The 25,779-nt window shown below is 41.4% G+C and overlaps 1 protein-coding gene across 1 annotated transcript; it reads right to left on the reverse strand.

Moving 5' to 3' along the window:
* Positions 1-3,549: 3,549 nt before the first annotated feature.
* On the reverse strand, positions 3,550-25,779 carry LOC133132836 (retinal guanylyl cyclase 2-like). Its single transcript, XM_061248594.1, has 18 exons — positions 25,035-25,779; positions 23,437-23,738; positions 22,181-22,535; positions 19,090-19,174; positions 18,776-18,872; positions 18,531-18,665; positions 18,367-18,447; positions 18,027-18,203; positions 17,399-17,555; positions 16,633-16,782; positions 16,402-16,550; positions 13,772-13,935; positions 11,383-11,575; positions 11,011-11,185; positions 8,724-8,822; positions 4,332-4,426; positions 4,150-4,235; positions 3,550-3,904 (listed from the first exon to the last, which is right to left on the reverse strand). Exons 1-18 carry the CDS (start codon positions 25,777-25,779, stop codon positions 3,820-3,822), a joined length of 3,330 nt encoding a protein of 1,109 aa, XP_061104578.1. The 3' UTR covers positions 3,550-3,819.

Genomic DNA, 25,779 nt, shown 5'->3' on the forward strand with positions numbered 1-25,779 from the left:
TAAAGGTTTAAACGGGTCACAAGACTTTGAACTGTGTTGGTCTAAAGACACTTTTTGATATCTTCTACGGTTTTTACAAAATCACAGTTTATGTTTTATGAAATTTTTGAGATTTTCAGATTTTATAATGGGTGTGTATTGCATGGCTTTAGAGTGCGGTGACATCACCCACTCTGTGACATCACTCTAGCATTCAGCCCTTCTAAATTTTATCAAAAATATTCAAGACATTCTCATCTTACTCCCACAGCTTCTACTCTACAACAACAATTTATACATCAAAATGTAGAGAAACTTGTCCTCTCTCATTCAATGTTACTTCCATTGAGATAGGACTCACGGTTTTTTAATAAATCGCCCAAAAGTGCAGAGAGTGCCGGATCCAGCGACCCAAGACTTCAATGGCGATTCCGATCTATGAGATGTGTTGTAGGATTTAAAATGCAGTAGCGGTGACAGTTTATAAATCACCATATTGTGCCTACTTTACGCGGCAGTTGACGCTTCAGATAACATTGGAGTCAATGAGAGCTGGATCCGGCACTCTCTGCACTTTTGGGCGATTTATTAAAAAACCGTGAGTCCTATCTCAATGATCCTATCTTATCTCCTATCTTAGCTGATGTCACCGCACTCTAAAGCCACGCAATACACACCCATTATAAAATCTGAAAATCTCAAAAATTTCATAAAACATAAACTGTGATTTTGTAAAAACCGTAGAAGATATCAAAAAGTGTCTTTAGACCAACACAGTTCAAAGTCTTGTGACCCGTTTAAACCTTTAATCATGTTTCTGCGACAAAGTATGACGAAGTGGTGTGGCTCCAAAGAGGGGTGGGTTTGATCAATTTGTGAGATTTCTTTTTACGAATTCTCATTCATTCCTATGGGCAAAAATCGGTCGGTTTTTCGCATTTCATAAGAAAACGAGATGTCGCAAAATTGAGAAAAGTCTTTCCCATCAATTCCCATCTATTCCGGTCGTTTTGATATATATCTTGCCTGGGATTTCTCAAAGCTGTGGGAGGAGTAGCATGCCGAACTTGTATTGCAATGCGCAGCACACAATTATGAAGTATGGCTGAGAATATTAAGGTGTGTGCTTTTGCACTACAAAGCTCTGCTTTGTATTACAATGCGCAGCACACAATTATGAAGTATGGCTGAGAATATTAAGCTCTGCTTTGTATTGCAATGCGCAGCACACAATAAAATATGGCGATTTTTAAACTGCCACAACTCCTGCATTCCAAATCCTACCGACACATCTCATAGATCGATCTCGCCAATGAAGTCTGGGTTCACTCAAAATGATTTAAAAAAAAATGCGAGTTATAGTTTTCAAGATACAGCGATTTGTTTGACGTTAGCTTCGGTGCTAGCTTTCGTTAGCTTCGTTGCGCTAGCTTGCGTTAGCTTCGTCGCGCTAGTTAACATTAGCTTCGGCGCTAGCTAGCTTAACTAACTAACTGATGGTCTGACGAACTGATTAACTAAGTGACTGTTACTAACTGACTAACTAACTAGCTAGCTGACTGGCTAACTAGTTAGCTGACTGGCTAATTAACTAACTAGCTGACTGGCTAACTAGCTAGCTGACTGGCTAACTAACTAGCTAGTTAGCTGACTTACTGACAGACTAACTAGCTAGCTAGCTGACTGCCTAACTAGTTAGCTGACTGACTAACTAACTAGCTGACTGGCTAACTAATTAGCTGACTGGCTAACTAACTAGCTAGTTAGCTGACTGACTAACCAACTAGTTAGCTGGCTGGCTAACTAACTAACTAGTTAGCTGACTGGCTGACTAACTAACTAACTAGTTAGCTGACTTGCTGACTGAATAACTAGCTAGCTAGCTGGCTGGCTAACTAGTTAGCTGACTGACTGGCTAACTAGTTAGCTGACTGACTAACTAACTAACTAACTAGCTGACTGGCTAACTAGTTAGCTGACTGGCTAACTAACTAGCTAGTTAGCTGACTGACTAACTAACTAGCTAGCTGACTGACTCCATCCTGTCCACATATATGAGAGGGAGCGCGCCACTCCAGCTTGACAACAGCTGTCCTGCGTTGCTCTCTCTTCAACAGCCCATAGATATCTTCAACAGCGAAATTCTAAGAGGGTTTTTTCTTCTCTCCTTCTTTCTTCTTATTTTTTCTCTGCTTTTTAACGTCTTAAAGCTCACTCCTTATATATCCTTAGCTTGCATAAAAGTGTACCTTTTTTTATAAGAAATGTCCCCAATATACCGAGTAGGAAGACATTTATCTCTTATGCAACTTTTTGAATGACCATATTCATTACTTCTGTTTGTCCCACTGTCATTTTCTCATACCTCAAAAGAAATTTCCCCAATACTTTATCTCATGTGCCCCTCCGGTTGGGAATTTCCACCATCTGAATATACGAGTGGAAAAACACTATCTCTTATGTAATTTTTCAATGAACCTATTCATCACTGGTATTTGTCTCCCTGTCATAATCTCTCCTTGGACTCTCTCCAAACTTTGACTTCATACAAGCCAGAAGTTAGTGCCCTCCACCATCTCAACACACTCTTCAGGTGCCCCTCTCCGCGGCGCCTTAAGGGATCTACAAAGGACATCCAGCCAATAGCTGATTGTAAATCATCCCCCAACTCTTCTACAGTCAGTCCTTTGAATCTATCCAATACATTATCAAATTATAATCAGGAAGGCCCTTAAAGCCTCTTAATATTCTTTCGGTATTGACATCCCTTCCGTTTTCCTTATCTTTTTGCTTTTAGCCAGGCATTGTGCCCCTCCCCTGTAGGGTTGGGATATTCCCCGACTGCTCGCTCAGCATGTTGAATCTCATCCAAGGTTATGCTGGAACTCATTCTATGCATGGCCTCAGTCAGAACTTTAACCTTGCTCCTTAAAACCCTAAATCTAAGTCCCCCTACTTCAGACTCCTCCGCTGACAAGTATGGCTGCTCATTATCTCTGAACCACATATTTTTCCTCTTACGGGCGTGCTTGCTACCACCTCGATGGCGTGTGCGAGGGGTTAACAATGCATTCCTTCCTAACCCATCCCCCGTCAATCTCTCATCAGGGGGGCCTAGGGCCGGGTCCTCGACAATACAATACAATCCAAAAATATAATATTTAGAGATGTTAACCAGCCTTCTTGTTTCAAACAATCTCAGTTGAAACAGTTAACAGTGACAAAATTGTTTGCATGTGATAGGAAGAAAGGAAATAACATATACACTCACCAAGCACTTTATTAGGAACATTTTTACTTTATTACACCTACTTATTCATGTGATCATCTAATCAGCCAATTGTGTGGCAGCAGTGCAATCAGTTCTGCAGATAGAAATGGCCTGTTAATGAGAGACGTCAGAGGAGAATGGCCAGACTGGTCAAAGCTGACAGGAAGGTGACAGTAACAGTGGTATACTGGTATGATGGCAGACCATCTCTGAACACATAACGCATCATAAATCTAAGTGGATAGGCTACAGCAGTAGTCTACAACATAAGTTAAATAGATACCTAATAAAGTGCTTATATTCTTTCAAAGAGCCACTCAGTGGCCAAATAAAAATGTGCAGTAAAGTAAGATATTAGATGCCTATTCTTCTCATACATATACTTCCATACTCAGTGCTATAATGACCTTCACTTTATTAGTGCAGTCTTTCTGCTGTGCTTGCCTGTGTGAGATTAGATAATGGGTAATCTTATTTCCATTCTTCAGGTAACCCAGAGTAACTAGGCACCTTTCCAGGAGCTGCAGGGTAAAGGCTTTTGCATTCTTCAGCCTGCCACTCATCTTCCCTCAGATTTTGGGCCTGTCCACTTGTCTGTTGGCCTTCCGGAAGATGGACTTGATTTCTTCTGTCACCATTTCCTGCCAGTTATCACTGAAAGGAAGCAGAATTAACATGCCTAAACTAAACATTTAGGAAGTGACTGCAGATTATACTGAATAGTTCAGCACCTGGCTAGAGAAAAAGTATCTGTTAAACTAGTTTCCGGTTTATTTTCTTTTTTGATTAGTAGACACAAATTTCTGCAAAGAACTATGCAATGCACCACACAGCTAACAGAACCCATTACAATCTCATTGTAGCACATAAATACACACACACTCATTTAGACAACATACCCTGGTTTGATCTCTGGGGGCTTTGGCAATGGCTTGGAGAAGTTTGTTTTCCCTACAAGCCAGTATGTTTCCTCAATACCTTTACCCTGGTGAGAAAGACATGTTTCACATTTAAGTAACTTCCTATTTTCAAATGGATGATAACCCTTTTAGTTTGTAAAAAAAGTAAAGTAACAGTTTACCTTCAGTTCAGTCTTTCCCCTGACATCTATCAGGTACCCCTCATTTAGAGAGCGAAGGATCTTCACAGTGGAGATATTGACATGAATTCTAAAAGCTGAGCGAAAACAATTTTCAATCATATCATGAATTTTTCCTTGAATGAAATTAACAGGTCAGCTGAGTGATACTAGGGCTACTAGCCCTGTGTGGCTGCCGGCCAGTTAGCATTCACATGATCCTGATATGAGACCAATCCATGCACTGGGATGAAAGTTATGGATGTAACCATAGTTATATGAATTCCGAATGACCGCCAGAGGCAGTCTAAACTACTGGATATATTCCACCTTGCGGCCTGCACAGGTTATGTAATGTATACCAACAAACTGGGGTGACCTGGGCAATGTAATGTGCCCCGCAAGCCCAGGTCACCCCGCCTATAGAATCTTCTCATCCAAGAATCCGAGTGACCGAGAACTCCAGCATTCATCCAGAATTCATAGAACCATAGATACATCCGTAACTTATTTCATTCTTCCAGACTGCCAGAGGCAGTCTAAACTACTGGATGACTCATACCAGCAAGGTCAGGAGGAAACGGCACATGCCTTCAGAAGTCAAGAGATAATGCAGGCAGAATTGCAACCCCCACAGCATGTGGAGCAGCAATGTTGACGTTATAGCATCTGGGGAACATACATGGTGATGGCCAGGTAGCCGCAGCTACAGATGGCCCATGATGTGGAAATACTCTTATGGAGACTTTTAACGTTGCTTACATACATTTGAGAGATCACAGCCACTATTTAGTGGGAGAGTCTCTGTTTGGAGGCCCTCTCCGTATCCGCTATAGCAGAGAAAGGACTGGTCAGCCTTCCGTAGTATTGACGCAGCACTTGAGCGCTTTAATTCATATGGTAAGCCATTTCATCCTCTGTGTTATATAAAGGGCAGTGAGTTGCTCCTGAACCCTCAGGAATCCACCTCAACCACCTTGGGTTAATCAAGTACCAGAGGTAAATCCCCATGTTGGAATGCAGGCAACACATGGTGGTCAAGCTTGCTGGGCACCTTTTAGAAATCGGCTTGTGGGGTCTGCAAACTACTTGAGACTGAGAAGCGAAACCAGAAACAGTTTCACTAATGTCCAGACACGGGCTGGCAGGGCGAGAGCACTCCAAGGCAGCAAAAAGTGTAATTGTAGTTAGTGAGTAGCACAATACAAATACATGCTGGCAGGGCAGAGCCACGAACAAGCTATAACAAGGAATGCTTATAGCAATAAACCATTTGGAAACTGAGAAGTACCAAGTGGACTGGTGCGATACAGAGGCGGGCTGGCAAAGCAAAAACACTTGGAAAACCGTGCACATATTAACAGCAAGGAACACTTGAGGCCTAGAACAGGAATAGTTTCCCTATTGGTAATTTGCAGTTAGCACACAGACTGGTAGAGTGAAAGCACTTCTCGTCCGTGAAGTGTTCACCACTTGAGCCTCAATGGCCAATGAGAGCAAGACTGAAGTGACAGAGACTACCGAGTTAGCCAGTAGCTAATTACATTACATTACATTAATGGCATTTAGCAGACACTCTTATCCAGAGCGACGTACAACAAAGTGCATACCCATAACCAGGGATAAGTGCACTGAAAGACCCTAGAGGGAAGTACAATTTCAACTGCTACCTGCACAACAAAGATAAGGACCAGGGCCTATTTTTTTTTTTAAACAAACAAACAAACAACGCAAAAGTATGACCAAACCCCTTAACTAGCCAAACACTGCTTACCTAACCAAACTAAAAATACTGATACACAAAAAAGTAAATCACAGTACAAGGGTGTTGGCAATTTGGTCAGAATTAAAAACTCTCAACCAGCCGCAATACAGTACAATAGAGTGAAGCACTTTGGGACTGAAGTGCCCAAGGCTGAGGTGCTAGACATTAGTTTGTTAACTAGCTGATTACATGGTAGGCTACAAGCTAGGTAGCAGGAGAGGCTATATTCAGACTGAAGAGCCAAGGGATGTCTGCACTTTATCTTTTTTTTTTTGTTAACCAGTGGTCAGAAGGGGAATGAAGGCACTCTGGACCAACTACAACACTGGTGCTGGTAGCTAGCTAGGTAGTTGCAACGGCTGTAACCTGACTGAATAGACGAGGAACATCTGGTTGATGATGGAGTGAGAATACTCTCTGTGACTGAAAAGCATAGGAGTAAGGTTCCACAGTCACTGGTACTGGCACTGGACTGGCAGTGTGGAAGCACTCCTAGGCTGTGAGTAACTATAGTGAAGGGCGCCACAACTGAGAAAGTGAGTTACACTCACACTAATAAACTTATCAGCAGCGCAATTCAAACCACGGGTTGACAGAGCGAACCGTGGACCGTGATAATGGAAATGATCAGACAGTGCAGCTCTCCTGGGCTGTAATAATGGTAGTAATACAGTGCCGTTCCAAGGTGGGCTGACAAAGTGAAAGTACTCCTAGCCAAACATGAATAATGATGATTACCAAGCTGGGCAATTCCAGATGCGGGCTGATAGAGAGAAGCACTCTTGGCTGTGAACAAGGATAGCACAGACTTACAACAGAGAAAAATAAACTGTTTGTTAATTACAATGATGGTAACTAATATCAACACTAGAATTCCGCCATAGGCTGATGAAGCGAAAGCACTTTGAGCCTTGTAGCACTTACAGTGGGGTGCAAAAATTTTGGGACCCCTGGTTAAAAGTCTGTTACAATGAATCTGTATGTGATCGAAAGCAAACCTGAACTCTAAATGGTACAATAGAGTTAAACATGAGACCTTTCTGCAAATTTTAAAGCAAGATTGCTTTTTATTTTTTATAAATGATAAAAAAGGAAAAGGTCCCTGTGCAAAAGTTTGGGATTGTCATGATCTGTGATGTCTCTACATTCTGTTTAAGTCCCCAGCGTTTCTGTTTTCTGTTTATTCATTTCATAAATTTGTTTCACGTTGCCCACTTCCTGATTATCGTGCCCACCTAATTCTTGTTTCCCTTCGTTACAGTCTATTTAAACCGAATCTGTGAAGAACAGATGAACATACTCCATTCCATTCTCACTAGCGTTTACACTTTCTGATCTGTGTTTCGACCCGTTTTGTGTACCTCTACCACCACCTTTTGGATTGGCGTTCTGTTCATATTTGACCCGCTGTTCTTGGACTTCCTTTGGATTCCTGGTTTGTGATTTAGCTTTTCGTTTCTGTTTATCGGTCTGTTTGGACTGCCTTATTGTGAGCAAACTTTTGCCTGTGACCGTGACTGCAACTACGTTTTGGATTTCCTTTGCTGTCTGTCAGCCCTGTTTCTCGAGTCATCCAGCTCAAGTCCAAGTCATAGATGTCAAGTCTCAAGTACTTTTCTTCCTGGCAAGTCAAGTCTAAAGTCATTAAATTTGTGATTTGAGTCACTTGGACTAAAGTCCACATCTCTGTCTGTTCTAAATTGCTGGTACATGTGCGGTGCAAGTGTGTGTATGGGTAATGTTCTTGGAAGGGAAAGGGGCCCTGGAGTATAGTTTGCTCGATACAAAGTATATGTTTATGGGTTCCTCTAAACAGTTGTCTAAGGATTTCACAATAAAGATGGTTCATTTCCACCAAGAAGGAGAAGTCTAGTTGTTCACAGGACAAAAATACAATGGACTTCAACAAAGACCTACATGGCAGAGCTGCCAGAAAGAATGACCTCAACACAGCATCTGAAACATTGAGAAAATCTTGCTTTAAAATTTGAAGGAACATTGTACCATTTAGAGGTCAGGTTTGCTTCTGTTCACTTAGATATTAATTGTAAAAGGCTTTTTGACCAGGGGTTTGACCAGGGGTCAAAAAGCCGGAGACGGTTCTTAACCACGGAAGTTAGAAAAGCAAGGCAACCGGCTAGCTAAAAGGTATATACTTACCTGCTTCTGCTAGCCGGAGCAAGCTATGGCATAACAACTAGCTGCGGGAGAATGGACAAGGGCAGGTGTTTGCAGCTTCTGGAGGGAAAAAACAATTGCATCTCCGACAGCTGTCGTGAAACTTCATGCAAAGTTAGTTAGACAGAGGTCTAGTGGCAGCCCTTTTCCATGACCTGCGAGTGGAAACAACTAGTAATGAAGAAGGAGCAGAAGACAAGGCAACCTTGGAGTTTGTGGGGCACATTATGCAGCCCAGGTCACCCCATGTCATGCATGACTTGATTCGCGTTATACATTACTTAACCTGCGCAGGGCACGGGGTGGAATATACCCAGTAGTTTAGACCGTCTCTGAAGGTCCGGAAGAATGTCATAAAACAGTGCCTTAACAGGACGAGCCACCAGCAACCCCTCAATTAATCTATTCATTATAATGTGTCATATGTAGACATAGTGTAAGCCAAAACTCACGCAGGCCAGTAGATTCCATACGTGAGGTGGTGTTGATTGTGTCTCCAAAGAGGCAGTATCGAGGCATAGTTAGACCCACAACCCCTGCAACACATGACCCTGGACAAACATATGCAAAAAAAAGTTCCCGTCACCACAGACATCAATCGTTTATATAAAACTCAATACTGTTCACACGGTAATGTGACATTCATTAAAGATATACACATTCTACAGATCTTCCAAGATTTAGGAAAACGACACTGATTTCTTATTTGTATTGACATAATAAAACTGATGGCAAATTAGTGTAACTGAAGGAAGGCTAGCTATGTAGGTCCAGAGATGTCCAGAGAAGGTTTGTTTTTTTATTAATTTTATTAGTTGTTAACAAGTTACACAAAAAAAATTAAAAATCAGTGGGTCGGATATCAAGTTTAAACTAGAGATGTGCATTTCCTAAAGAAAATGCAGAGTGTGATTGTGGCAAATCAGTGGACAACTGCTACTACTATTTAGCAATGCTATGGTGTTAGGTAGGTGGTTGCTTGGGTGTTGCTCGGTAGCTGCTAAGGTGCATTAGGTGGTTGCTAGAGAGTGGTTAGGTGGTTGCTAGCTGGTTGCTAGGGTATTGCTAGGGGGTTGCTTGGGTGTTGCTAGGTGGTTGCTAGGGTGTTACTAGGTGTTTGTTTGGATGTTGCTAGGGTGATGGTAGGTGGTTGCGAGGCAGTTCCTAAGGTGTTGCTAGGTGGTTGTGAGGGTGTTGCCAACCACCTAGCAACACCCTAGGAATCACCTAGCAACATATTTGTAACCACCAAGTAACACCCTAGCAACCACATAGCAACACCTTAACCACCTAACAACACCATAGCAACTACCTAGCAGGACCTTAGCACCAACCTAGCAACACCTTAGCGACCACCTAGCAACACCCTAGCAACCGCCTAGTAACACCCTAGCAACCACCAAGTGACACCCTAGCAACACCTTAACCACCTAGCAACACCATCGCAACTACCTAACAACACCTTAGCAACCACCTACAAACACCATAGCAACCACCTAGCAACACCTTAGCACGCCATAATATTAGCACCACCAAGTCCACCGATTTGCCGCAATCTTTAATGCACATCTTTAGTTTTTGTGATTGTGAAGTAACATACTATTGTTATCCGAAAGTTTTATTCATTATTTCACCTGTTTTTCATCCACCGACTCTTAGCATAGTTTTTGAGCTATCAACACCAAACCAACTGGAAAATAGTATGCATGTTCATAGCTTTTTGATTTTCCCATTAATTCCTGATAATTTAGATATTTAAGGTTTTCCAGGGAAAAAAGTCCCATAGGAATGAATGGAGGAATGTTCAATTTATAGAGTGATGACAGAATCTTTTGTCACATTTTTAAAACTGCCAATTTTGGGACTACATACATCAGTGGTGTCCAATCTTATCCTAAAAAGGCCGGCGTGGGTGCAGGTTTTTGTTTTAACCCAGCAGTAACACACCTGATTATACTAATGAACTAATCGTGGTCTTTAATCAGGACCTTGATGAGTAGAATCAGCTGTGTTAGTCCTGTGCTAAAACAACAACCTGCACACACACCGGCCCTTTCTGGATAAGATTGGACACCCTTGACATACATATCAAAATATTCAAGGTTCCATTCTGATTCACACAATGGGTAGTCCTTTTTAAATGGGTAGCTATTGGCTACTACTAATACTTTTTGAATGATGAGCTTTGTTTGAGAGCAGCTTTCTTTACACTGTAGACTCACTCTAGCAGTTCCACCAATCTGCTATTGATATGTATATGAGCAGTGTCTCCTGGAAACCTGTGATGTCACAATAGCATGTTGTCTTCCAGAGTTCATATAAACTCAGTGACCACTTTATTAGATACACCTGTATTAGATACCTCACTGTGCTCAAGGAAGCCTGTGATGTCACAATAGCCTCTGCCTTCTAGCAGAGTTCATATGCACTCAGTAATCACTTTATTAGGTATACCTGTAAATCATTGTAAAGGTAATTATTTAAACATCATAGTATTAGCGGTAGTAGCAATAGTCCACTAATTTGCCACAATCACACACGTTTTCTTTCGGAAATTCACATCTCTAGCTATAAGTGCACACCGTGTCTTTAAAGATGGAAGACACATTAAACAGTGCTAGAGAAGGCCATTTTATGAACAGCACCATGATGGAAAGGAAATGCACCAATGGCTGGTGGTTAAATTGTACTTCATACATAACCCTGTGCATTATCCACAAACTGTGATGCATTTCTCACCTGAGTGTATGCCAATTCGGATCCTGACCGGCACGGTTGGCATGTGTCGCATCTGGAAAGTTCCTACAGAACTGAGTAGGTTCAAGGACATGTTGGCAATCTCTGCCGCATGCTTGTTTCCATTCCTTTTTGGCAGACCTGAAGCCACCATATATGCATCGCCAATAGTCTCCACCTGAGTGAAAAAGCCATATTCTTTGCCTTGGGATTTGTGCATTGCAAATTTAGATAATTAGCAAGCTCTAATGGCCATTCCTATGCCCTTGCTCAAAATATAAGAGAATATCAAAATATTATTATGAAAAATGTAGTAGAATTTAAATATATATATATTTAAAGAAACAATTAAAAGGAGCCAAAATGGATACTTACTTTGTAAACATCATGGTTGCAAAGTACAGCATCAAAAAGAGTATAGAGGTCATTGAGCAGATCAACCACTTCAATGGGTTCACTGAGGGCAGAGATGGTGGCAAAGCCCACAATATCACTGAAGTAGATGGTCACCTGGTCAAAGTACTCAGGCTCCACTGTGGCACCTGTCTTCAGGGCCTCTGCAACAGACCTTCAAGCAGGAAAAACAGCTGTGTCTGGGGTGTAATATATGGAATACACAGGAATGCTCCATCTTGAACTTAAGTGTAATGACAATCAGACATGAATTTGTTACATTTATCACAAGGTAGTCTGAAAAGGTGTGTTTTTAGTCTGTGTCGAAATATGGGGGGGGGATTCTGCTGGCCTGACAGTAGTAGGCAAGTCATTCCACCACTGAGGAACCAGAACGGAAAATAGCCAACATGTTTAGTGTCCTAGGGCTGTATTACCGAAACTTCCTATCTTAAGTCTAAAGTTAAGATAGGACAAGTCAAAACATTTTCACAAATTCGTATTACAGAAGCAAATCTTAACTTTATGAATCTCACCTTATCTACTCTATCCTTTCTTATTTTATCTCAAGGTTAGGAAATCTTAAATATGCGATCTGAAACAACTTTTTTGTCTGTTACCTAAAAAGTGACGCCGCTTTTTCAATCTTGCCCATAGCTGATTGTTTGAGAAGGGTCTGGCTACAACCAGACTGACAGTGAATCTGCACTGTTGACAGTGCAGCTGATCACACTCCAGCCCAGTAGGAAGTGGTAATGCACCAACGTTGGTAGTCCAAAATCCAATAAACAGCACTGAAGAAGAAGAGCAGTGGCCTGACAGCATAGAGTGTACATAGAAACTGGAGAGGATTGGAGGGTCCAGGCAGCAAAGCACCCGGAAGTGGGCGGCCTGTAGCATAGTGGTTAGGGTACATGAAGGTACTGAGACCCACAAGGTCAGTGGTTCGATCCCCAGTGTAGCCACAATAAGATCCGCACAGCCGTTGGGCCCTTGAGCAAGACCCTTAACCCTAAACCTGTCTTTTTTTTGCAATTAATTGAATTATATTTTGGAAACAAAGATTGTTTTGGTCCAGAAGTTTCTGGAAAATATTGAATTTTAATACCTCTTTTACAAAAGAAAGTCAATTAAGCCCTGTCTCCAATATCTTCTCTATGAGGTAAGAATATAATAATATAAGAATATATGTCTGTGTTACCGCCACCTACTGGGCTGGAGTTATGAGGGCGAGGATGAGCGGAGAGCCAGACGCGACCGTGAGACAAGCTTCCTGGGAATGTTTAGTCATGACATTTGTTACTTCTCTGAGCAGGTTACTTAAACCCTTAAACTTGTGGTTAGCATGTTGAGATTCATATGGAAGTCTTGCATCCCTCACAAATATCTTTTTGCGCACTGTCATAAAGCTTTTCAATTGAGAAGTGGTCAATAGTGTGTTACTTCACCGGTTCCAATTTGATTCCACAACAGGAGAATTTTCCCAACATAGCTAACATTAATTCCAATGACTAACAATGAAGCTTGGACACCAGCAGAGCTGTCCTAAAGTTAATTCATTCATTAACCAAACCCGCTTATCCTGAACAGTGTCACAGGGGGGCTGGAGCCTATCCCAGCATTCATTGGGCGAAAGGCAGGAATACACTCTGGACAGGTCGCCAGTCCATCGCAGGGCACACACACCATTCACTCATACCTATGGGCAATTTAGACTCTCCAATCAGCCTAACCTGCATGTCTTTGGACTGTGGGAGGAAACCCACGCAAACACGGGGAGAACATGCAAACTCCACACAGAGAGGCCCCGGCCGACCGGGATTCGAACCCAGGACCTCCTTGCTGTGAGGCGGCAGTGCTACCCACTGCACCATCCGTACCGCCCTGTCCTAAAGTTAATACACTTTATTTAGGATTTTGGCAAGTTAGGATGCTTCTGTGATACACATTTCCTATCTGGAGTTAGGATTGGAAAATGGTCTCAAGAACCTTTGTTCTGTAATAGCTATTTTCTTAAATCAGGTCCTCACTGAAATTACCATGGTTACTATACAGATAAGATAGGCTTAAAGTGAGAATGTTTCTGTAATATGGCCCCAGGACTGTACATTTCCATTATAGCAGGGGTGGAAAATGCAAAAGTCATCCCTTGTCTTTTGTATTCGTATTTTCTAGCCTCTCCCGATGGGAGCTATGAGTAGAAAAAATGAGCAAGGAAAAGAGATTTGTGGGAAAAGAAAGTTGATTAGCAGAATCAGGTATATACAATTGCTTGGTTGGGACAAAAACCTGCATGACACTTTCTGAATAAGATTTAATATTCCTGAAATCAGTAATTGTGAATTTTGGCTGGAGTGGCAAGGGGACGTACAGTGGCAGCATCTCAGAAAGGAGCTTCTCTGTCCTCTGCTTCTCCACTTCCAGCTCCTCTGTCCTCTCACGGATCAGCTCCTCCAGGTTGCTGGAATACTGCTCCAGCATGCGCAGCATGGAGTCAATAATGTTGGTCTTCTTACCTTTATTAATGATCTTGAACTGGGATGCATATCACACAGACACAGCAGTAACACTAATATACACTCTGTTAGAGCTGCATTGTTGGATTCAATAAACATTTGTAAATAACAAAAGCATGTTTTTCATTCATCAGAGGTGGATAGTAACATGATTGTTTCCCCACACCTGACTCTCATTTCCCTCTCATTACCTGTGTATAAAAACCCCTTAGTCTAGTTTGTTGCCAGATTGTTTTGTGTCCAGCATTTATTTCTTTTCTTTTTTTATAAATTTTTTCCAGATTTTTCCCTTTTTCACCCAATTTGGTAGCCAATTGTACCTCGTCTGATTCAATTGGAGGTAGTCGTATTAGATGTACCGCCCGTACCCCGTCCCTCGGCGGCCCGAATGAGAACGACACGCCTTCTTCAAGCTGTCTCGTCTCGTGCCCATTGCCATGATTCCGAGGCGCCGGAGGTGCGGCGATCTAATAACCCTGCCAAGTCCCTCCCTCTGGAGCAGCGAGCCAATTATTGGTGCCCCATGTGAGCTGGCCAAACTTGGCTTTTGGCAGGAACGAGAATCGAACCCCGGTCCCCGGTGTGCAACTGCAGCAAACTGCAACCGCAAGTCTGCTGTGTCTTAGCCTGTTGCGCCACCGCGGCTCCCCCAGCATTTATTTCTGATTGATTCCTGCTACCACCTGTTTTGTCTTCGACTTCTGCCTCTTGCTTTATCCGTCTGTTTTGTTTTGAGCCATAGTTTAATGACCCGTTTTGGCCTTTTGACTTTCTTTCTGGTTTCTTTTTTTGTTTAGTTTGACCGCTCGTTATTGACCCTTTGCCTGTGACTTCAACTTTGTTTTGGATTGTACCTGATATCTCTGTTTGCTGATTTATTGACCATCTGCCTGGACACTTACGAACTGCCTGTCCCCTGCTGATTCTGTTTGCTGGCTATTGACCTCCACCTGTATACTCTGCCAAGTCTACAATAAATACCACCACTTTGTGGTCTTGCTACTGGGTCCTGTTGTTCTGATCCCAGATAGTGTACTGTTTTTTTATAATGGTATTTGATTTTAATTTGCATATGGCTATTTAAAATTTCATCTATTACCATTTTATTGGGAGGCCTTTTTTCAATTAAAACCAATGTTCAACCAATGAGCTTGAATTATTGTACGGCTATACGATGTTTTGATACAGAGTGCTGGCCCATCAACTGCATATTTTGAAACTCGAAATTACGGACTATAAACACAGGCAGAGGTTGGGTCAACATGTCAGTGAGCCTTTTTCAATGAAATGATAGAAAGGGATTGGTCTTGTACCAGTGTTTTAACACACAAATCTTACCTATCTTACCTATATTATTTTAAAGTAACTGTACTCTTACTTGAGTACAGTTTCTGGCTACTCTACCCACCTTCTTTACTCCACTCACTTTCCTTTACAAACAAAACTATATGATTATATCTCACAATGATATAATCATGTTATGGTCATTAAAACCGTAACACTATTACAGCTACAAAACACAATCACATGTTGATTGAATCCAACCTCAAATTTTTTGGTACTACTTTATGAAAACACGTCAGGGTGCGGGACAGAGGAACCAAGCACAGACTCGGGGATCAATTGAATAATATGCAGGTCAAGGGCAGGCAATGGTCAGAATCCAGCAAACAGCAATGGAAAGGGACAATATATGTAGTAGATAGACAAGCAGAGTTTGGTAATTGGTAGGCAGTCCACACAACAGAACAGCTTAAATTCCACAATGTAGTAGTAGTTGCACCGGTGCAACCTTTAAAACGCTGCTAACGTTAACTACCAACCAAATTTTAGTCAATTTTGGCGCACAGCCATAATGATGGCAGAGGGAAGGACCAGTGTTACTGAGTGGGCAGGAGCACTTCTTATGATTCTTCACTGCAGTTGTCAGTGACTCAACCTCCTGGACATTAATTCATTCATTCATTATCCTAACCCGCTTATCCTGAACAGGGTCGTAGGGGGGCTGAAGCCTATCCTAGCATACATTGGGAGAAAGGCAGGAATACACCCTGGACAGGTCAATAGTCCATCACAGGGCACACACACCATTCACTCATACCTATGGGCAATTTAGACTCTCCAATCAGCCTAACCTGCATGTCTTTGGACTGTGGGAGGAAAGTGGAGAACCCGGAGGAAACCCACGCAGACACGGGAAGAACATGCAAGCTCCACACAGAGAGGCCCCAGCCGATGGGGATTCGAACCCAGGACCTCCTTGCTGTGAGGCGGCAGTGCTATCCACTGCACCATCCGTGCCGCCCTCCTCCTATCACGCACAAACCGGGGATATTTATAGGGGAGCTGAGATGAAAACGGGGGGCTGAAGCCACATGTTTCGGCCATGTTTTGCATGCAAGTGTACTTATGAATTGTTCTTGTTTCAACTTAAGCAGTTCTCCCTGGTGTTGATCATGTGACAGAGTAACAAAACGCTGCTTACCCGGTCAAAGATCTCCTCGAATGTCGGCCGGCGGTCCGGCTGCTCACTCCAGCACTGCTTCATCAGTTGGATGCACTCCAGGGGAGCCTGGTCTGGGGCCACAGTGGGTCGGCACATGGGCGGTGGCTTTCTCACCTTTCTGATGATCTCTGATGCAGAGGTAGGCCAGAACAGCATGAGCACTGACAACCCAGAGGGGGACATTGCCACACACACCCCACAAAAATCTACCTTCAGCAGCGAGGCCCAACATGCAATAAGGCTGTCCACGGACAACCACTTCCTGCAGAATGATGGCAAAGCTGTACACATCTCCTTCGTAGGTCCCTTTCTGGGAGATTTCCAAGTCTCTCAGGAGCTCAGGAGCTGTCCAGAACAGTTCTGATCAAATATACAATAGATCGAGTTGGCATGAGAGGGCACACCCACAGAAACATCATAATCACTCCAGTTTTCCATAGAAAATAAACAAAGTGTTCAGTTACAAGTCATTAAATTTGTGCAAAATCTAGGCGTACATTAAAATCATAGTGATTTCAAGATACCAGAAAGCTGCTTTGTGGGTTATTGCATAGAAAACAGATTTTAAACCCCGGCTATTCACTTTTACTTAATTACCAAAAACCTGCGGCGAACAAAAGCAAATGGTACTAGCTCATAAAATTGTATTGTTAACAGCTCTCTGCAATGGGATGTTAAAAGTGAAACCGATTATGATCACCTAGTTGGTAAAGTTAATTAGTCTAGCTAGCTAGTCAATTTTTCATTTATAATTTTAATTTCAATTATAGTTGACGTAGGATTTAATGAGATAGAAAAAAGATCAGGGAATGATACCCTTAGGCGATTCAGTTGGATCATTTGTCCATTCTGTAACCACTTAAGAACAGCACTCGAGTCCTGTTCTGTTTGCCAAAATACCTCTGCTGGTCTTTAATGATTTAATTCACAAAACTTGTTGACCTGTTTATGCAAATAATCCTGCCACAAGCTGTACCTTCAGGAGGAGGCAACACCTTTGGGACATTCTGGGTATCCAGAAGTTCACCGAAGCCATAGTCTGTGATTTTCAGAACAAAACGCCCATCCACCACACAGTTTCGAGACTTTAGACGTCCGTGGAGAAACTCACGATTATGCAAGTACTTCATTCCCTGAAAGACACAAACTGTAATTCAATGATCTTATAGTAATACAAAGGATTTTATGAAATTATCAAAATAAAACAAAATCTAAAGGTAGCTTGCCACAACATGATGAAGATAGTCAAGTTAAAGATTTTAAACTTTTGTCTCAAACGACAACAATAAGTGTCAGTGATATACTTCATACACAGTGCTACTTCTGTACGACTTCCTTAATCTGAAAGAATGTGGCTTTCAGCATTAGCTAGACCAAGAATACCTGTGCTGTCCTGTGTCACAGCATCCCGAAACGGTGAAATGGACCTTTATGGAGGACAACTAGGGTGCTTTGAATGGAGTAGCTCTGTACTCCACTAATTCTCTGAATTAACCTTCTATTAAATATGTGATAATTGAAGTATCTGTGCATGGGCCCTATTGTCATTTCTTTGTTATGGAAAATCAAAATAAACTAAAAAATAAATAAATCCATAAATGGACCTTGATGAGGTCGAGTAAGAGGGAGGACTTGAACATCCAGTCCAGCTTGACATCTTCATTGCGCAGCAGGTCTTGGAGACTCCCCCGGGAGCAGTGCTCTGTTACCACAGCGAACATGTCACAATCCACAAAGAAGCCCAGGAATAGGTTGACGTTTTCATTGCGGAGGTCCTTCATCTGGGGTAGTCCAGCACAAATGGCATTAACTCAAAACAACATGTCAGATTATCAGCATTGCAAGCATCTTATTTTATTGTTGATGCAAAAAGCACTTTATTCTCACAATGGGATTTCTGACCCTGTCTAATCAATTATTCAGAGGGATGAGAAACAAAAATACCTTTGTAAAAATTCTTGTTGTGCTTGGTTTAACCTCTTTGAATTGTCCTTCTTTGAACTTTTTTAACCATACCCAGTCACCCTGTGAATGAAAAAATCACAACAGTTATCTGGAAAGGTTTTAGAAGTTTCAAAAAATCTTCTGAGTTAATTTAATTCCCATACCTCATAAATGGCTATGTTTGAAGTCTCATGTGTTACTGTTGCATTACTCCTCATAGAGTGGGGGCCATCTCCAGATTCCACACTCTTATCACCAATTGCACTTATGGACTCGGTGAGGTCTTCTAAAGTTATTTTCTGAAGGGCACAAGAATAAAACTTTATTATCTGCATGTACAGTATGCGTGACCAGATATGGCCACCAATGACAATTATTTTTGAAGTACAAGTAAGTTGGGCAGACTAGCCATGTTGCTGAGTTCTGGATCAATGAAGGTAAGGTCTTCCAAGGTCAGGATAATCCGATTGGGCCCTTTCACTAGTTGCATCTGCTGGATACGCCTCCTGCCAATTAAAGACATTACATTGAAGAAGAAAAAAACGACATACAATATTACACCCAACTGATCCCATAACACAACTTTCCCTACTGTCTGCAGATTGTAATTAAAGCAGTATTACAATTTCTGTATGGCAGTTTATTCAATCTTGAGTCAAAACAGAATGGCACTGTGGTCCTTGTAAGGTAAGGACTGGGCATAAAACAGAAAGGATGCCTTACCTTATGAACAAAGTCAAACCCATGCTACCAACAACGAGGACGAAAATGAACACAGCCACCAGAATAACATAGGTTAGCTCCACGCCTAGGAAACAGGAGAAAATTGCATCAAGTATGGATACATGACACATCATGGACGATAAATCAAAGCCTTTTAGGGTGAATGAGGGCACACTAAATAGACATTACAGCCATGAAAATACCAATTTAATGAGTGACGCAATTCAATCATATTTTAAGTATACTTAAGCATACCTATTCTCTACCTGACCCCTCCATCTGACCCTGCAGACTGCCCTCCTGTTGTTTTCTGTTATTGATCAATCAATGAAAGCTTTAATCTTGTATCTAGGTAATTGATACAAAATATTAAATGTCTCATAAGGAAGAAACAGGATTGCCAGATTATCAATTAAAAACAAAATGTTTTTCCAATAGAGGTCACAACAGAACATAATCTACTGTATATATCATGATATTATTAGCTACACACCAAATCAAATAGCTTTTCAGGATAATAGTCATTGCCATCTTGCAACTTCACACATCATTCGATGATCTCCTGTCACATGCTCCCTTAATTTACAATTTGCATTGTTTCTGTATTGTATACAACCATGAAAAGGACACTGTTAGATACAGCGCAGATTTTGAATCTTCAAATTCTCATCTATCATTCGGCTACAAATCCATTATGCGTTGCAATGAGAAAATATGAAAGAAATGTAAAAATATAAAATCTACCCGAGTCAGGTCCATCAGCTGTAGCTTTGCAAATTAAGTGGTGATGAAAATGACGTATGTGCTAATTGACCGTTCCTAAGCCCCACCCACTCCAGCAACCAGTTCCATTCAATGGGATTTTTTCTCCATAGCAAAGCGGTTTATGATTACGGTTGCTTATTGATTATTCCAGACACCAAAACACTTTTGATTGATGTGAACTGGACCAATATTTATAGAGAAAACTACAAATAACAGCACAACATCCCTGTGTTCAGAAGACCGTGTTAGCTAACGATGGTCCGAACACCTATTCACTCTCTTATGCAGGCTGAGGCGTATAAGTTTGTAGTGTCTGGTTTGCAACAGCTTCCCCGCCACAATGTCACAGTGGATCAGCATTACCATGTCACTGTCTGCTGAAATGGATTGGCTATGTGATTTGCTATGTGATTCATACTTAACACACTCATACTTAACAGACTTAACACACACACAAAAACCAAAGTTGGAAGTATTTATTTATGTATTCGTCCTGAAAGTTGCTCTGTATGGAACAGAGTGAGCTATGTGAGTTTACGACACCATTAAGCCAGCTACTGCAATAATAGTTTGTTGTTGGAGATTAGATACCATTTCTTCAAGCCGACAGCCTTACATTATGTTGTTGAACTCCTCATTTGGGCATCCAGTCACAAAGCAATAATGGACAAAATATTACATTACATAACATTATCTTATCCAGAGCGATGTACAGTTGGTGAGACTAAGCAGGAGACAATCCTCCCCAGGAGCAATGCGGGGTTAAGGGCCCTGCTCATGGGCCCAACAGCTGTGTGGATCATATTGTGGCTACACCGGGGATTCAACCACCGACCCTGCGGGTCCCAGTCATGTACCTTAACCACTACGCTACAGGCCGCCCTGTATTCAATTGTGAATAAATAACAACTTGGAAGAAATACAAAGTGAACCAAATAACATTATAGTACAACTACCTATAGCTAACGTTAGCCGCTAAACTTTTTTTGTGATAAAAATCTGGTGAAATCACATTTCATTGAAAAATAAAGCTTTACTAGTTGACTCGGACGTAGCTAGCTATATCCTGCAAGCCCTATATTGGGGTTATTTTACATATTACATTATTGGCATTTGGCAGACACTCTAATCCAGAGAGACGTATTTACGCTATGCTTATACAAATAATGCAGCACACCCACAAATTCCCCCTCCCACTTAAAGATCATGCACACATGGAGCTCGTTGACACCCCCAGACCTAAGTCCTGCCTCCATTTTCTCCAGACCCTCCAAAGCAGTGGCTGATGGGCCTGTTTTTACACCTAGGTCACTTCTAGGTGAGAAACTATGGCAACTGCTCAAAAAACTGAAGACTGATTTCACAAAACCACTTCTGTCAGACACACATACTTTAATAAGCCATATCTCCAAAACAGATTTGGGAATCCAGACAAATCATACCTGATTTTGTTGCTCTGATCTTCTAGTTTCACATCATATTAAAAAAAGAAAAATAAGATCTGCGCAAAGATTCGCCATTTATGGCATTAATTAATGTTGGCCTAACATTTATTTTATCATTTTGTTTTATGCAGGTATGAATCATTTATTAATTTTAAAAAAAGCACCACTTAACCCAGTGAGCACTTTATTAGGTATTACTATTTATATAGGTAGGACTTATTTTTTGGACTTATAAAGTGCTGCAGAGCAGATCTACTTAGAGGTTTGATGCATTGTGTGTTCAGAGATGCTCTTCTGCATATCACTGTTGTAATGTGTGGTTATTTATGTTACTGTCAGCTTCGAACAGTCTGGCCCTTCTCCTCTGACATCTCATTAACAACACATTTCTGCCCACATAACTGCTGCTCACTGGATGTTTTTTGTACCATTCTCTGCAAACTCTTGAGACTGTTGCATGTGAAAATGAGCAGTTTCCGAAATCACCCTGTCTAGCACCAACACACATCCCACAGCCAAAGTCACTTGGATCACATTTCTTCTTGGTCTGAAAAACAGCTCTGGACCTGGAGTGATTATGTTGTTTATATGGGTGTGCCCTCTTGACCATGTCTGCATGCTTTCTGCATTTAGTTGCTGCCACATGATTGGCTGTTTAAATATTTGCATTAACAAGCTGATCTAACTAATAAAGTGGTCACTGAGTGTATATATAGATGATAATGACAGTGTTGAAATGGAATGAGAGGGACAGCTAATAATGAAAATAATGCCCATTTGTAATGGTCATGTGAAGAATATAAAGAAGTAATGTGCTGCAATACCATGGCTGATTCAAGCGGCAGAAATAATGGCACATTATTGCTGAGATTAGGTGTTACCTCCAGAGCAGATGGTGTTGGGTTCGAACCAACAACTGGGGTCGGCTGGTGGCAGGATGCCTCCTGGGAAATGAATGGACCGGCCTGCAAAGAGCACCATGTCAGCGCTCAAGTCAACCAGGTGGGTCTGGTAGAGTTGGCTCCCCTTTCCATCTGAATCTAGGATTATATAATTGGTCAGACCCCTTCCAAAATTGTCTGTTTGTATCTTCTGATTGAAACCGTTAAATGCCAGGCTCTTTGAGAAGGATGCCACATTGGTCCCAGACAGCCATCTGCCAGCCTTTCTGGAGTTGTGCATAGCTTTAGCAATGAAATAGATCCCATTGTATATTGTCCCGAACAGTGGTGACACCTGTAATGCAAAAGAGGCAAAAATAAAACTGGACAAAAATTATTTTCACATAATGCATTGGGACTCAAGAAATTAGACATGCTCTCTATGTGAAGGACAAATCTACAGATTTACTACTAAATCCTACAGATTTTCAGGTTAGCTTTGAAGTAGTCAAACTGACACCGGGAACATCAGGTGAGTTGACAGTCAATCTGAATAGACTTTAGTCAATCAATGAAGAGTTAAGGCAGAAGAAAATATGGAAGTTTTACATGCTCTCAAATCACAAAGACTGCATTTAAAGGCTTCCCAAGGCATTGATCTATAAAATTATACATAGGATTTTACCGGACCGCAGAAACTCAGATACCCTTCAATGTGCTGGACTTTTTTCTTCCTCGTTTATGTGTTAGCAACAAAATGCTGTATCATTTTGTGCGTCCCATTATTTTCCAGAAATTCAGTTTGATCAATGTTAAAGGGAATTAGTGTTACATTTACATTTACATTTTGGAATACATTTAAGAATTTGGATTGTTCATTCAGATAAATATCCAAATTGACTGAACCTGAGAACCAAAACCCTGTAGTGCTGGATATAAATGGTATTTAAATCTGAAATGTGTGCTATGAGATAATTCCGTAATTACAGTATTACTGAGCATTTTATTAGGTATTTATTAGACTTCTACATTCTGACATTTGAAGAACAGTTGAACCTCTGGACCATAGTTTCTGCCACATGGTTGGCTGATTAAATATTTGCATTAACAAGCTGGTGTACAGGTCTGCCTAATAAAGTGCTAACTGAGTGTATGTAAAATGTCTCTTTTATAATATGGCCGAACAGCCATGAATGCACAACTTTGCACTGTGAATACCTTAAGTAGCTGATTATGGAGAGAACAACAGAACTCACCTGTTGTGGATCAGGTGCGGTGGAGAATTCACCCATGCGTTTAGCCATGCTGTAGGCCTCATTGAATGACATTAGCTCAGATGCCACAGTGATGGTCAGCACTGCGTCATATGCCTGTCGGAGCTTCTTGTTGTCCCGCAGTACGGGATATGATGAGTTGCCATATGGGAGGCTGTAAAGTAGGGAGTCGTATGGCACAAAGATGTACCTCCCATTGGTTAGTCCAGCCTCCTGGGCTTTCAGCAGAAAAGCGGCTTGAGGCTCACCACCAATCAGCAAGGAATGCATGCACATGATGATGACTGAAATAAAGAGAAACAATGCACAGTAAAATGACAAGTGTCAAGTCAACTCTCACTCAGGTGAGCGTGGGCTCAAATTGACTATGTAAGAGTTGATTTAACAGTGAACATTTTACTGTGTCGCATTCATAATACCATGCTAGATGGATGGTAAAAGCTATTTCACCCTGTGTTTTCTGAAGCTTTGATGGAGGGAAGAAACATTTGTGTTGCCTTATAAATATCTACAGTTTATTACCTTGTGAATAGCAAGCATAACTATATGTATTATGTGAGCAGCCAGGCAGGAACTGATCTGCAGTGTCCCACACTTCAGGCCTCCTGCTTCAACACAAAACTTTTCCAGAAGAGGCATTATTAAAATGTATTACACTCAGTGAGCACTTTATTAGGTAGACCTGTTCAATATTTAATCAGCCAATCATGTGGCAACAACTCAATTTCAGCTGTTTTTTTCAGACCAAATGTTAGAATAGAAATGTGATCAAAGTGAATTTGACTGTGGAATGATTATTGGTGCCAGACAGGGTGGTTTGAGTATCTCAGAAAATGTTGATCTCATGGGATTTTCATGCACAACACTCTCTAAAGTTTGCAGAATGGTGCGTAAAACTAAAAACATGTTCAGCAGTTCTGCGGTCAAAAACATGTTGTTAATGAGAGAGGAGAAGGGCCAGACTGGTCAAAGCTGTGACAGTAATGCAAATAACCACACATTACAACAATGGTATGCAGAAGAGCCTCTCTGAACATGCGACCCGTCAAACCTCTAAGTGGATAGGCTACAGCAGCAGAAGAGCAATAAGTAAAAAAATAAGTCTAATAAATGCCTATTAAACTGCTCAGTGCATATTATTAAAACGACATAATCAAATATTTTTAAACACGGTGCTTCACGTTTTTAATATTACTTCCTTTATATTTTAGAGAAAGTGCTTGAAATATTCCACAAATACTTCCCCAAGTACTTAAAAAGAGCTGTAAGAATAAAGGTAAGGGTATAGATATAGATTAATAAGTAAATCAGTAAATTATAGAGCTAAAAAGCAGCAAGATATGGACAGTGTCTATATGGTGTTTAAAATGAAAGGAAGCCATTTTCATATCAAACTTTATTTAAAGTAAGGGGAGTTGAAGAACTAAACATAGGGCCTCTTTTGGGATCAAGTTTTCACAATTAAAACAAATGGGCTCATTTTTACATCAACATTTACCGTGCCCTAGATCTCATAGTTTTTATTTAGAGGCAGATGACCTGGAGGCACAAAAGCAATTGCTTTATTGAGATGCCCTTACCTTTTACATCTCCAGCTCCCTGAATTCTCCTTAGAGCACTTTCTATCTCAGTGGAATTGTCCCCAATGGATGCAACGATACCCACAGGTAGTCCTCGACTCCTCAAGGAAGCAGCTACTTTGTGGCCAGTGTCCACCCATATGTCTTCATTGGAAGAAACAATTCCAATGCTGGCCCACCTGAAGTGCTTCAGTACAGTGAACAGAACTCTTGTTGGTGAAGGCAAAGCTCGGGCAAAGGTTGGGTAGCTGTGGCCTTTATCCAGTTCATAGTTAACGCAGCCCAATGAAACAATGGCTTTGTTCCAGTTTTTTCCCAAAAGCGCCGCTGCATTGCAGAACCCAGGATTCAATGGGCCGACAAAGGCGTGGACAGAGTTCTCGTACTGCACAAATTTTGTTAGTGCCTTAGACGTCTCACAAGCCTCCTGGAGAATCACAAAGTCCACTTTGCAGCCCAAATCTAAACCGAAGTCTTCATTTATCCGGCCCACTGCCAGCTTGGCTGCAAGAACAGGAAGTGCTTTTGGAAAGACAGGGTCACAGTTCCAGGGTCCCAGCACCCCCACTTTAAAGGTCAAGCACTGAACAGAACATGGAGATATCAGAGCCCCTAACATTACCCATTGTAAAATCTTATAAAATGGTAATGGTGTGAAGGTGTATCTGTTTTTGTGGAGATAAAAACAAGGATAGTTTGATAATTCTGACAGAAGGCCTACAAAATGAAGAGGAATATTTTGCAT

This window comes from Conger conger, chromosome 7, assembly GCF_963514075.1.
Source record: "Conger conger chromosome 7, fConCon1.1, whole genome shotgun sequence".
Lineage (NCBI taxonomy): Eukaryota > Metazoa > Chordata > Actinopteri > Anguilliformes > Congridae > Conger > Conger conger.

Excerpts from the sequence above, each read along its gene's own strand:
- LOC133132836 (XM_061248594.1), bottom strand. The coding sequence starts at position 25,779 with ATGCAAAATATTCCTCTTCATTTTGTAGGCCTTCTGTCAGAATTATCA. Across the intron at positions 18,204-18,366 it reads CAACAAGAATTTTTACAAAG|ATGAAGGACCTCCGCAATGA; the intron begins GTATTTTTGTTT and ends GGACTACCCCAG. Across the intron at positions 13,936-16,401 it reads TCGAGGAGATCTTTGACCGG|TTCAAGATCATTAATAAAGG; the intron begins GTAAGCAGCGTT and ends TATGCATCCCAG.